Source organism: Bidens hawaiensis, unplaced genomic scaffold (assembly GCF_021521415.1).
Source record: "Bidens hawaiensis isolate Kalapana, Puna unplaced genomic scaffold, B.hawaiensis_p1.1 tig00036526_1, whole genome shotgun sequence".
NCBI lineage: Eukaryota > Viridiplantae > Streptophyta > Magnoliopsida > Asterales > Asteraceae > Bidens > Bidens hawaiensis.
In genome coordinates this window covers 173,223-187,939 of record NW_027496384.1, presented here as the reverse complement: position 1 = coordinate 187,939, position 14,717 = coordinate 173,223, and the positions used below count along the sequence as shown (strand labels likewise).

Genomic DNA, 14,717 nt, shown 5'->3' with positions numbered 1-14,717 from the left:
ACGTTTTAGGTCATTATGTTATACATATTCACCATTGTGTTTTACGTTTCAAGTTATTGTGTAACATGTATTAATCATTGTGTTTTATGTATTAGATAATTTGTTGTTATTTTATCATTATTTTTACATTATTATTACACAACAGTGTTATTAGCATTTAAAAAACATAATAATGAGTTGAAAGACACAATGACGAAAAAACACAATAACGAAAAAAGACACAATGATAAGCGAAAAGACACAATGATGTACGAAAAGACATAATAATTTTTGTTTTAAATTTTATATAACAAAAATCATACTCATATTAAAGATAAAAAACGCTTGTTATTATGGTGAATTTTTTTTTAAATATCATACGAAAAAGTTATAGACGTTCTAAAATGATGGGGGCATTTACATGTGACTTGCATGTGGAGAGAGAAAATGTGTACAATTACCTCTATACTTTTTTCTTTTGGTCCCCACTTGAACATGTTAATTATTTATGACTTCTCACACTTATCATTTTTATTACCCTTTGTAGAATAACTTGACGCACAGAATAAAACCAATATATATGACCTGTTAATCCATAACCTGATAATTACGTAAGAGTAGAAGAGTAAATCAAACCTAAGTGACCTTTAACAACAAAAAAAAAATAAAAAATGTTAAGTTACTTTTGTAGAATAGAATGCAAGTTAGTATTTTGTGAAGTTTTTGGTTTTTAATTTACTTATTTTTATAGAGTTACTTTTTATCTTTTTCACTGTGTGTGAGAAGGGTACATTTAATAACACCAATTTTTTTAATTATGAAACAATATGACATATTTCTTTTATAATTATTTTAGGATTTGTTGTGTACGCCGAATATCATCTCATACGTACTAATGGTAACTATAACAACTAGTTTTATACCCGTCCGGTGGACGGGTTGTTTAATGTCATAATGTCAAAATTTTCTTTTACATTTTAAAGTAAAAAGCAATACCTTTATTATGAGCTACAAAGTTTTCTCAATGATTTTACACCATCATCGCCGCCGCCACAACCACTACCACCACCTATCATTAACCGGATCTATGAGTTATTATTGTAGTCATCTTTCAACTTGATCTCACTTGAGTCGTTCAGGAAGGAAAAGTTGTTTTCAGCTGAAAAGATCCATTCTTTTAAAGTCAAGTTAAATCCCATAGAAAATAATCTGGTTTAAGCTAAACCTTAATAATTATATCAATGTATTAATAAGATATCAGAACAAAAATTATGTAAGACTTCCTTTTCAAAATTTCAATTTAACATAGATCATGTCGAATTTCCAAAATTCTAAGTTTGACTCTTTATGGGTTCCAGAATCCACCCCTAAGAGGCTGTGAATGTTGGTTTATAAGTGGATTCCAACTTACATGATGTTTAGACTTAGCGTTTTAAGTTCCGTCAATACGTTATCTACCCTTGGCTGCTGTTTCACTTCCAACGGGTATTCTAGCGAATGGACGACCCGACAACTCTGCGGATTGTAATGTTGGTGTCAGTTGTATTTAATCCTGTTTTAAAGTCTAATTTGATCAGTAACATTGATGGTATTTTGACAAATAGCAACAACATCAGTCAACATTGACCCATTCTCCCATGAATGGATTGATTTTGATTATTTTTGTTAGATAAACAGGTTGATTATGGGTCGCTTAACGGTGTCTCATTTTCTTAGCTCTGACTATCAAACTATTTTTAATTGTAAAACAGGTTTACCAAGAGTGTTGCAAATATAGATTTAACTTTAGATTGTAAATCACATAGTATGCATAAAAACCTAATAAAGCAAATATTGAATGCAATTATAAATAAGATTACAGTGGTCTTTCAGTGGGCCATTCACTGCTACAACATAAGAAGATTAGGAAGCTACTTGTAGCCTTTGCTCCACACCATTTCAACAACAGAATATGTACCTTTCGTAAATACATGACTTTCAAGTTTCTGCTATTCTTTCTTTTTCATTCCAATTTCAAGAAATTTAGGGGTAACACCATGAACATTGCAAATAATAGATTATGGGAGTTCCAGTACTGCATCAATAACCATATTACCTGCCACAAGTTCATGATAAGGTAAGCTATAAAATGAAGTATAAAATTGAATCATGCAAAGCTACAAAAGCAATCTCATAATGTTAGAAACTCATTCATCCATGAAAACCCAACTTTTTACAGCATACATCAAACAACATCACATGTTGGAATGACAAGTACAATTTCTATTAGATGAAAAAAAAACAATATAGGCAAAATGAACTTTTATTTTCTTTAATAAATTACTATGTGTAAAGTTATTATTATAAAAAAGATTCCAATATTAATAGCAATTCAATTACTTAAAACATATAATATAAGAGTAGTGTTAGGGAACTTTCAACTTGTTTGATTTGTTTCATTTTATGCCTTTTTAGTCCCACGCTTCACCCATTAGAGGTCAAGCATAACGTAAATCAACCCTTTAAGGAAAAAAAGGGTCAAAACCATTGCCAATACTCACCAAACTCAAGCATTGTTTAGGGGTCAAGCACAATAATGAATTCATCTATTTGTGGAGGAATTTGTTTTATTTCAGTTCCAAGCTCTGCTCAATCCTAAATCTGCACACAAAAAAAATGCACTGTCATAAGTAAATCATTAGCATTGCCATTAAATTTGCATAAAAATAGCAAAATACCTACAAAATAAAATGGTCTTCAAAAGTTATCAAATTCACAGCCCCAGGTAGCCAAACCTTCCAGAAAATAGAATAACAAAGCAACACGACTTGTAAATGTTGATAGTCATACGATATGCCACATCCGTTCAAAAATATATATACATATAATGATCCGCCATTGTATCAGATGTTTCCAAGAATACTTGTTCATGTTGATTTTCATCTTCCTCATCTCATTGACCAAAACCATATTCTAAATCTCCTAGTAAATAAACAAAATCATATGTCAAAAAACTTTAGCAAATTAAAGAAATGTCAACTTGGAAAATAGTGGTATCTCAATAATGCTTCTTCTTGGCTATGTATGACAAATTTCCTTTGATCACAAACAAAATGAAACCCAATAATTGTCATCTGCAAGTTTCAAAACCAAAAATAAAAAATAAGCACCAATATTCGTGTATACAACATTATCAAGAAATCATACATGATATTATCAAATTATCTTGAAAAGTAAGAGCTTTATATCAGATTTGATGATGAATTTTTTTAAAAGGGTTAATACATATGAATCCGTGAACTAATTTTGGAACTATAATAATTGATTTTCAATGCAAACAATCTATCACAGATTAAACGAAATGATTTGTAAAGAAAAATATACAGCAATTTGAGGCAAATAATAAACGGGAGCAAGACGATGCTAACGACGAAGAAGAACTTTTTCGGTTCTTATGCTTTCTTCCCCTTCCTTGAGGCTCGCTCTTTAATTTGTGGAACTAACTGGAAATGCTCAATCAGCCAAATTACCAGTGTTTATACCGAATTGACGCAATAATAATAATAATAATTAAGGAAACATGATCTGTCTTTTTTGTAGCAGGGGGAAAACGAAAAGATTGAGACTCTAGATTTATCCAAATAGCAATTACAACATTGGGAACAATATAATATGCTACATTAAATTTTTAAATTGTCAAACTCACAATAGAAAACTGGTGATATGCGTTGTTGTTCGACGACATAAGTTGTTGGTAATCAATCGATCCATCCGTCGATAATAAAGACCTCTACTAATTCGTGGATAAGGTACCCACTACACTACCAATTTTTACACCCACTTTCGTTCGTGTGTGAAACCATATGATCCGTCGTGACTGATCTTCTAAATATATATGATGCCTAACAAACTCACTAGACAAAAACAGGAATAGCATGCAATGGATGCTACACTAGATGGATCACATGTGACATCCAATTATCCATATCATTTAACCACCAAAAAAAGAGTTTTCTTTAAAAATTTCATCACTCATTCGATTATGCAAATCGGACTTCACATACTTCATCGCCGAAAAGGATCTTTCGACGGTTGCGGTTGCGATGGGTAATACGAGAGCTAACTTTAATCAAACTATTAAAAATTCAAAATTCCACTTTATGAATTATGTTACAGAATCACAAGTTTGTCCACAAAATCACAAAATTCCCCCATTTTTAAAAATATAAAAGCCTAACTAAATTAGACATAAATTAAATGTATTATGTATTTATGTTATACCTTAGAGTGCTTTTTAGTGCCGGAGGGATGTTGGAATAGTGGAATTGTTTGTCACCGTGAGTCCGCCCCTGCCTGGTGGCCGGAATATTCGATTCCGGTTAGCTGAAGCTTGAAAAGACGAAGGGACCAGGGAGGCAGATGATCAGAATGTGAGGTAGAGGCCGGGTGTGAGAGACGGTAAAAGTAAATATTATTTTAGAATGGGATTGGGTATTGGGCTAAAAATTGAGTAGGGTTTGAGTTGGGTCTTGGACTTAAAAATTGGATTGTTTATTGGACTAATGGACTTATTGATATTAATAGAAAAAATTGTTTATATAACGTTTATATAATTATATTTATAAAATTTTCATTGTAATTTTTATTACGGTTAGTCTCAAAATCTCATGGGGGTTGTCTTGAAATTATACAGGGTTCGGCTTCAAAATTTCACAGGGGCCGGGGTCAAAATTTTACAGGGGTCGGTCAGGAATTTTCAGGTATATTAATACTAAAAAAAAGAATTTCACATGGAACGGGGGACACCCCACACTAACAACTGAGTCCGCAACAAAACAACAACTTAATAACCAACGGAAGAAACTAATAATAATAAGTTTTCACTTCATCAGACTTTGTATCATTCATAGATTTCATATGTAGAAACTTGAAAGTGCATGTGTTTCAATTTTGTCAAAGATATCCTCACAGCTAAACTACAAACATATATTTTCAAAGTATAACTGTACACATATATTGGAGACTACTTCATCGGCCGGCTAGCTCTTGATGCTGCTTTCAATCAAAATCAGTCTAGTAATTAATTTATTATTTCCAACTAAACTATTTTGTTAATAAATAAATTGTCTATTACATCATTCATCACTTCTTATACAGTACTCTAGTTTAATTACTTTGCTATTTGTTGGAAAGAATAAGAAATGTTCCTTGGTAATTATTAACATGATGATTTATATTTGGTTATTCATTTTTGTGAGCTCGATCTACTCTAGCCGCGGGCAAGCATTCTACGACTCAACATCTTGCAGAAACGACGGTAATGCTCCGGGCACAAGGTACAGTTGCGGTAACAACACGTTTTCATGCCAGACTTTCTTGATTTACCGAGCAAGCGAACGTTTTCCAAACATCTCTGCAATCTCCGCGCTGTTTGGTTTGCCACCCGACGTGTTATTTCAACTAAACGGTATTTATTCATCTTCAGAAAGTCTGTTTATAGGTAGAGAAGTATTTGTTCCCATTAATTGTTCTTGTTCGGGCGAGTTTTTTCAAACTAGATTCAACTACATGATCACGGATAACACGACAGTTTCAGAGACTGCTTGTGGGATCTACGAAGGATTGGTGAAAGCGGTTACAATTCTCGAGGAAAATAAGAATCAAGAAGTTGTTAAGGTTGGTTTTGTTCTTGATGTGCCTTTAAAATGTGCTTGTCCTAATAATGAGTACAAGTTATTGGTCACATATCCTTTGGTTTCAGGAGATTATGTAGATAAAATAAGTACACAGTTTGGTATTTCCAAAAGTGATATTTTGGCAGTTAATAATCTACAACCTGATACAACTGTTTATCCAGAAACAACCATTTTGGTACCATTGCGTTCAAAATCCATTACTTTTATCGTGTCGAATCTTCAACCGCCAGCACCCGAATTTCTTCCAACAAAACCTGTTGAAGGAAATGTTAAATCCATAAAATTAAAGAAAGTGTACATTATTGTTTCGGTCATCGGGTTTAGTTTGGTGCTCGTGATATTAATTGTCACTGGTTTATATCTAAACACGTTAAATAAATGCAAGCACGACATTTTTATCATACCATCCACCCGTAGAAGCTCTTTTACTTCGTTTTCAACACCTCCGGCTAGTTCCCCAAGGTCAAGACCAAGCCCGGCCACAAGAAGCTCACCGAGCTCATGTTTGTCACCGGATCTCCTTGCTAGCATAAAGTACTCTTTGTATAACTTCTCTATTGAGGAAATTAGAAGCATCACAAAAGATTTTAGTGTTGATTGTAAAGTGAGAGAAAATACTTATAGAGGGTGGTTTGATGATATGCAAGTGCTAATCAAAGAGATTGAATTCTCCGAAATACGCCATGTAATTGATCTACATTCAAAGGTTAACCATGTCAACATATTGAAACTACTCGGGGTATGTTACAACGAGTCATCATGGTCATATATCGTATTGGAGCACCCTGTAAACAAGAGTTTAAGGGATTGTTTGATTAACTCTTCAAGTTTGAACTGGCAACGAAGAACTCAGATCGCGTTTGATGTCGCAATGGGGTTGCATTACCTTCATTACTGCATAGTCCCTCCTTATATGCAAAAAGGACTATGTAGTGAAAATATTTTTGTGACGTCGAAATGGAGGGCAAAACTGGCTGTTTTGTCGCGAAATTTGAATCCTGGAATCATGGGATCATCAACCATGATCCTAGGATCGGAGTATGAGAAGTTTGATGCTTTGAAAACATTAGAGAAAGAAAACATTAGGGAATTTGGAATGGTTTTGCTTGAAATATTATCTGGGAAGGTGACGATCGATAGAACATCATTACGTGAATCAATCGCCTTTTTGGGAGGAGAGGGTGCTGAAGGAGGTTATTTTGAGAATTTGAAGAATTTTATGAACCCTTGTTTGAAGGAGGACTACCGTTTGGCTGAGGCTTTGTGTTTAGGTGTGTTGGCTAAAGCTTGCTTGGAAAATGATCCTTTGCATAGACCATCCATGGAAGATATCCTCAAAGTTCTTGCTAGAATGGTATGATTTCAACTTTTCAAGGGTAAGAAACATTAATCTAAGGCTGCTTTTGCCTTGTATAATACAAGTAAAAGTTAATTTGTACACAAATATTCAATACTAGTTTTTAGCCCGCGTGTTACGCGGGATTAGTTAGCTTTTGCTTTTAATCATTTTGCAATTATATTTTTCTAATTATTTATTTTATTTTTCAACCGAGTTTTGTTTTGTTTTAATACGTATTTATTAGTTTGTGACGTTAATTATATTTTTTAACGTTTGGGCTATTTCAGTTGAGATTAATAGGAGGTTAACTTTAGTTTGTGGGTTGTTAGTATGTTTGTATAAGCTTGTTTTGGACTTACATGGGTTTATAGTTGGGTTGGGGTTTAAGTATAGTTTTTACGTTTATAGTAGTTTTGCACGGGCTTGTTGTTAGCATGTAAAAATTACCTAGTACGTATATAATGTTTGTTATTTTTTTGTTTACTTTTATCGTATTACATATTTTTCTTACATACATAGTAATTTATTTTTGTTTATAATATTTTATTTTTTTTATAAATTATTCAAGTTGGTAAATATTGAAAATATTTGTTGCAGTCGTTTGAGAATCTGGCTTATAATTGTATTGGAGCAACTTTTGAGAATCTATTTTCTTTGTTTCGTTTAGGTTTTCAGTTTATTGGTTTTTGGTTTCAGATCCGTTTCAGTTATTTTGATTACAAATAAAAATCGTGTAAACCAAATATTGACCAAATAAAATCACACTGACCTTAACACTTTGAGCGGTAATATTCTTTGTTTTTGCCACTTCTATACACAAGGATAAAAGTTATCTTGAAGTTTGATTTAAACTTAAATCAGATTCTCAAAATTTTGGAAAATACCAGAATTGGCCTTGTGTATAAACTTTTTGTTAAGGCTCCTACTCTAAGCTTGAAACTCCCCGGAATAGAAAACAATTTAACCCGCTAGCAAGTTATTCATTCAATTATGGTTCATCAAATATACCCTCTGATTACCAGACAGTTTGAAGATATTACAACGTTGGCAAACATAGTATAATAATCATCTAATGTTCTCCTTCTCGAGATTTATGCATTCTTGTTTTTCCGCTTCATACCTCCTTCGAATATCATTTATAGACTAATGGAATTCAGTCAGTGTGTCACGGCATCTCAATGGTTTATACAGACCCAAACACATCACAGTAAAACTAACTTTTGAGAGATTTCATTCAAAAGCTTTGATAATTCTAACTGCTTACTTCTTAACATCTCGTCATATTGCTTCTTAGCTTCTTCCACATTACCTTCTACTTCAACAAACAACTTTCGAGCCTATGGATGATTTCATTTCACATGAACGTCACATATATCATGATAAGAGTACAAGACGTTAATCTACATGATGGCTCATTGTGAATTTAAGATCCTAATTCTGGGGCCCACTGATCATTATGTCCAACTCTCGGTTGACCAATTGCAATGCATCATTTTCCCCTTGTATAAACTCAAGCTCCAATTATAACTCACTCAGTTTTGAGTTTAAAGTTTAAACTCTCAATGGCTGATTCATTAGATACTACATTCTCTTCAAAGTTCTTGATTAGATTATCTATAAAGTGTCAATAAACCAAGAAGAAAACAATATACATTAACCGGTTTCCATCCCACAGTTATGTTATGGATTATTATTCATTATAACGTATATCTAGGCAAGAATTATTTTCTCGAATAGCTAAAGGCGGTGTTCCTGAGTCATATGGAAAGTACTGATTGTCCAATTGTACTATTTAACCCCCCCCCCCCCCTCCCCCAAAAAAAAAGAAAAAAAGAAAAGAAACAAAAAGGTACATTGTTATTGGAGTTTTGAATATTATTTATTAATACGTTGGGTTAGAATTCGTTTTATGCATAAGGTGGAGGCAGAAATATTACTTGGTTACAGTAGTGTCGACACCAAAACCTGAGGCATAGTTGAGCTATTTGGCATCCATTTCTCACTCCCATGACCAGTCCAAGTGTTCAGAAGACTAAGGCAAACTTTCCCGTCATCAGACAAGTTCGGTTTTAGATAGAGCCCACAGAAATAACAGTAAACCATCTGAAACCCAAAAAATGAGAGAGTTATATGATACAAAGTTGAACTGTTTTGACTTTTGATCCGACTAATGTTAAGAAAAACAGAGAATTGTATATTACTGGGAGGATGTCTGGGTAGTTAGGATGAAAGTGAACATCAAACACAAAAAGTCCATCATGCGGGTCCCACGATCACAGCCCTCAAAAGATCCATTATTGATTCGTATACCCGCATTTGAACCGTTAACATAGCTTGTGTTGCCCCTTACATAACCCATTTCGACCCGCTAAAGTCGAACGAACACGAACATGCCATTGTTCCTGTTCATTCGGGTCATTTACAGGTCCTAAACACATGTAAAATCTATTGAAAACACAGCTTTTTGGAATATCAACATTCAGGCAGTAGGTGTCACAATCCAAATTAATGCAGATACATTTAAAATTTATCAATGATCATGAATTCACTTAATATCTAATGTTAAAAACGATTTTGATGAGGTGATGTTTGAAAACTTACATAAGCTAACCATCAAAGCAACCCCCTATCGAGCCACCAGATAAAACTCGCTAGTCCACCGCCACTTATGCAGATGCTTGATTTGATTGGGCCATGAACAAACATAAGCTAGATCACCTTCAACAGTTTCTGGAAGCAGTTCTGTTTACCATATTCAAAGCTTCTTCAATAAAAAATGACTGAGATTGTAAAACAAAATTACACCAACCTCTCATAGAGGATAACACTCTGCTTCTTATATATCATTACAACAGACACAAAATATTAATCAATACACTCAACATCAACAAAATCTTTTGTCTATACTTAGATGTCACTCAAAAAAGTTGGCTAATATATACATCAATTTTTTGTCAAATTGCTTAACATCATACACCAATTCATTAATTCTGATATAGCAGATAGTCTTAAGTAACAATAAATATTGTATTTCAAAAATAAACAATCATTAATTTCTTAAAAAACATTCACTCATACATTTGCGTTCATCTACCATTCCTTTGTGTGGTGTGCTTATTACTTTTGTTGGTGTTTCAAAGTTGTCAGATGGAGAAAAATCCTTAAATCAATACAGTCTCGGCTTTGGATTCATATACCGGAAGTACAAAGTTGATTAGATACACCATTGTAGCAGCCTCAAATTGATCAAACAAAAAATGAAGATGGTCAGTTAAGGACTCCTTGCCGCTAAGACTGAATTAGAGTTGGAAACCATCAATTAGCAGCCAAAAACGACTCAATAGGATTGTACTAACCTTGAATCCATAGGTGATTTAGATCAGTGTGTGTTAGGGTTTTTCACGATTGAAGGAAAGGTAAGATGAGGCAGAACATCGATTTATGATATAACCCGTTTGAGAGATTCGGAGCCCAAACCCATGGATACCTACGAAATCAAAAGAATCAATGAGAAGCCTTCATTCAGAAATCAAGCAATCTGGTGGCTTTTAAAATTGGGGGAGCAACCTGAGAGCGACACATAGGATTTTATAGTAGACAATTATATAGATAGTTAGATATATATGTTTACCGTCTCATGTTTTGTGTAAATAGTTCTAAATTTTTACGCATTAATATTTGGTATTCTGTTTAACTAGTGGAGCCTTGATTTGGGCCGACTAGAAATTAATTAAACTGAAGACTTGACCACTTTTGAATTACTTAGCCATTATTTGCGTTTTTGGGAAGCAAAACCCTAAGTTTATCTTCATATATATTAATTGTAATATTGTATTTTGTAAGTAATCACAAGTGAGCCAGCACAATAAAAGAATTATCCTACGAGCTAGTGAAACAACATAACAAAAGAATTACCCTAGTTGCAGCATGTAGGTGAATCTACATCAAACCACGCTTTTTATTTGCTTTCGTGTTTTGTTTCAGTTTTGTGTACGTGTCATGTCCTAACGTCAATCGTTTTCACCTTTTAAATTAAACACAGTTTAATATATAAATATCAATTAAGAGATTTTTTACTCACTGATTTCAAGATAATTGTAGTTATTTAATTATATATATGCAACAATTTGTGAAAAATATATTGCATATAATTATAGTTTAAAAGTATGCCAAACGACACAGCATCCGGTAAACTATAGTATGCAGTATGTAAGGCCCCGTTACCGGTAACCCTACTTTCGTGTTGGATTTACTCATAAACACAGTTCTAAATATCAGAGTTAATTAAAACATTTACGCGGAATATAAAACTTTCATAAAACATTACAATATTTCATAACTTGTCTCAAAACATCCTTTGTTTTTCACATTGAAACATTAAAATTAAAACATCATAAGTCTTCAGATGCCAGACTCTTGTTCAGTGCCACGTGTCTCCTCAAGCGAGCTGCCTCATCCTACTCACCTGCGTGCATACTAAAAGTCAGCTACGCTGAGTGAGTTCTAGATAATCACATAATCATACCATTCGCATAACATTATATTCTTTCATTCATACTTTCATACTTCCTTACTTTCTTACTTTCATACTTTCTTTTGTATTAACTTACTTTCATATCTTACATTATAAAGAGCATTACGCCCTACATTCCTCGAGTATTATTAGGGCTCGGTACCCTCCTTCCTCGAGTATTATTAGGGCTCGGTACCCTCTTTCCACGAGTATTATTAGGGCTCGGTTTCCCTCTTTCCACGAGTATTATTAGGGCTCGGTTTCCCTCTTTCCTCGAATATTAGTAGGGTTCGGTTCCCTAGTTCTCGAATATTAGTAGGGTTCGATTCCCTCTTCGTTACCATACAACCATACATCGTACCTCGAGTATTATTAGGGCTCGGTACCCTTTTCGTAACCATACAACCATCCTTTCCTTCTTTTATTAACTTTATCACATTCATACACATAAGCATACATATCATACTTACCTTAACTTAGCGTTACAACCTGACAGTACGTGCAATATCCGAAGATCGTTCACGTACCATCAAGCAATCATTCATACATTTCACATTATCCACATAAGGCATACACTTATCTCTTAGGATAAGTGTATTAACAAACATATTGAGTATGCACACAGCCCCGAAAACGTAACACATGAATGGGGCTAGAAACTCACCTGAACACGGTTACGTTCACCGTTAATCGTAATCCCTTTCTTCAGTTGTGCACGGCTGACTGTATAACAAGTATACGTATCAATTAACTATCACTTCTCATAATGTATCTCTATCTTTATATGACCCACAACGAACGGGGGTCCGGGGGCAGCGCCCCTGGCAGCGGGGTCTAGGGGCGGCAGCCCCTAGCAGGGTCCAAGGGGCAGAGCCCCTGGCTGGGGTCGAGCTGCCAGGTCAGCTTGGAAAAATTTTATTTCCATTAACTGTCTTAACACATTTTTCATTAGATTTTTAATTTATTTTCTAAACGAACTTGGCTTTAGGCGAAGTTAAACCTCAGGCGAACTTAGCTTTAGGCGAAGTTAAACCTCAGGCGAACTTAGCTTTAGGCGAAGTTAAACCTCAGGCGAACTTAGCTTTAGGCGAAGTTAAACCTCAGGCGAACTTGTCATCAGGCGAACTTAAACCTCATGCGAACTTGTCATCAGGCGAACTTAGCTTGCAGGCGAAGTTCATCAGGCGAACTTAGCTTGCAGGCGAAGTTCATCGCTTGAAGGCGAAGTTGCCCAGATGAAGGCGAAGTTGCCCAGACAGCCTGCTATTTGGTTTCTGTCCAACATTTCGAGCGATTTTAACACCCCCGCTATGGTTCAATATCACCCACTACGCTTCCCGACCATTTCCGGTCACTTAACACTAAAAAGCTTGGATCTTTAAACTTCAAAGTTCAAGAATCTTACCTTTTTGAGCTTGTTGGATCTTGTTTCCTTGCTTAATCACAACCAACCGCTCTCTCTTCTCTCTCGGATCTTGGTCTCTCTCTCTACGGCTCTCGGCCTCTCTCTCTCTCCTCGGATCTCGGCCGCCGGTCGGCTTGTGTATGGGGTGTGTGTGTGTGTTTTGGAAGTGTGAAGGAATAGATGTAAATGAAAATATTTTTGGGTTTAGGGGATATTTATATCCCTTAAATCCCATTCTCATTTAACCCATCTCAATTAATCCAAGTCCCTGATCCGCTCCTACCCGATATTAATAATTAAAAACGCGAAATCACTAACATAACTTTCTTTATTCAACATTATAAATTTTAGGATGTTACACAGTATATATTAAGTTTCACCCTAAACATATTTACAACAATACCCCTTCTTTGTATCATATAGTAGTACTTTGTAGTTTAACCATGATGCATTGTTTCTTGGCCGATTAAATGACAAGAGGTAAATGTTTTATATTTCACTTAATGCAGTATTTCTTGGTTGATGAAGTGATAAGAATCTCCATGAAGCACTTTTGGCTTATTATAGTTTCTAGGCGGTGACGAACCCAGAAATTTTTTTCATAAGAGTTGGAATTTTGAGTGCAGTTGTCTATCATTATATTAACTTTTTTTTGGGTAAGTTTAGCCCCGTCGGGTTAGGTTAGACCGGGTCACATAATAATGATAAACCAAATTAAATTATATAATTACATAACAAAATCACGTCAATCGTGAAACGAAAAAAACTTTGATTGGTTCATTTTAAATACTGATTTACTGATCGAACCGATTTCAAAGAAATTAAACTACTTAATAGTTTATGTATTTTTAAAAATATGAAAATAACAACTATAAAATTCAACAAAATTAAATAACAAAACAAGAGTATAGTTAATGAATTGCCGTCAACTAAAATAATTTTAGGATGCTATAAGATGAAATTAGGGGGGTGTTTTGGAACTTTTCTTCAATAACTTTGGAAGTAATTTAGTTATGAAAGAAATCTATAGGGGCTTTGATACTTAATTCAACAATTTAATTTAACCCACGTCGTCATCCCCACCTGGTTATTTCTGATCAACAAAACAGGCCGCTGGCTATTGTCATCGTCTTTTTCAGTCATCGTTTTTTCCTTCTCCTTTTTTCAGCATTTCATAGGGGTCGATCGGGATTTTATCTTATATATAACCCTGATTTTTTTGTCACAGGGGATGGTCGACCCCCGTAGCTTGGGCGCACCTCTGTTTCTTTGTATGATTTGTTGATGTTCAAAGGGTCACTCTAACGAATAACGATCCAAACTTGACACATTTTGCTCATATCTTTTAAAAGCATCAACGTAGTTTTTTTTTTTTTTTTTTTGAACAACTACTTTTTACCTCTTGTGAGGCTTGCACCAACACCTTTACTCATCACACCATAAAAGGGGAGGCATTTACATAGCATTACCTTCTATAATTTTGAAGGACCGTTCTTTATTTTCTAATACTAGTTTTGTATTTTTTAAGTGCGCTCTCTCTTTTTTCAAAGTGCAGTGTTAGCTAATTTCGCTAATCATATTGTTTTTCCGTCTTTAATGTAGGCGGAAAAGCATGCATAAGGTCGTGCATGATTATTTGGTGTCACTACTGAATATTTCCTCATAGATTGATTGTTTTTAAGCTTTATAGAAAGTCACAAAGCGGTCACAAATCAATTGCTAAAAAGTGACTGCTAATTTCGGCCCCCAAATCATCGTTTGCAAAGTGGTTGTGAATAAGATTTTCTACGGAGATTTTTTTACCCC

The 14,717-nt window shown here is 34.4% G+C and overlaps 1 protein-coding gene across 1 annotated transcript; it reads left to right on the top strand.

Moving 5' to 3' along the window:
- The first annotated feature begins 5,175 nt into the window (after positions 1-5,175).
- LOC143588608 (lysM domain receptor-like kinase 4) lies at positions 5,176-7,050 on the top strand. The gene has a single exon (XM_077069566.1). The coding sequence runs from the start codon at positions 5,182-5,184 to the stop codon at positions 7,012-7,014; it is 1,833 nt and encodes a 610-aa protein (XP_076925681.1). The 5' UTR covers positions 5,176-5,181; the 3' UTR covers positions 7,015-7,050.
- The last annotated feature ends 7,667 nt before the right edge of the window (positions 7,051-14,717 follow it).

Bases quoted from the DNA above. Each gene is read 5' to 3' on its own strand.
- LOC143588608 (XM_077069566.1), top strand. From the start codon at position 5,182: ATGATGATTTATATTTGGTTATTCATTTTTGTGAGCTCGATCTACTCT.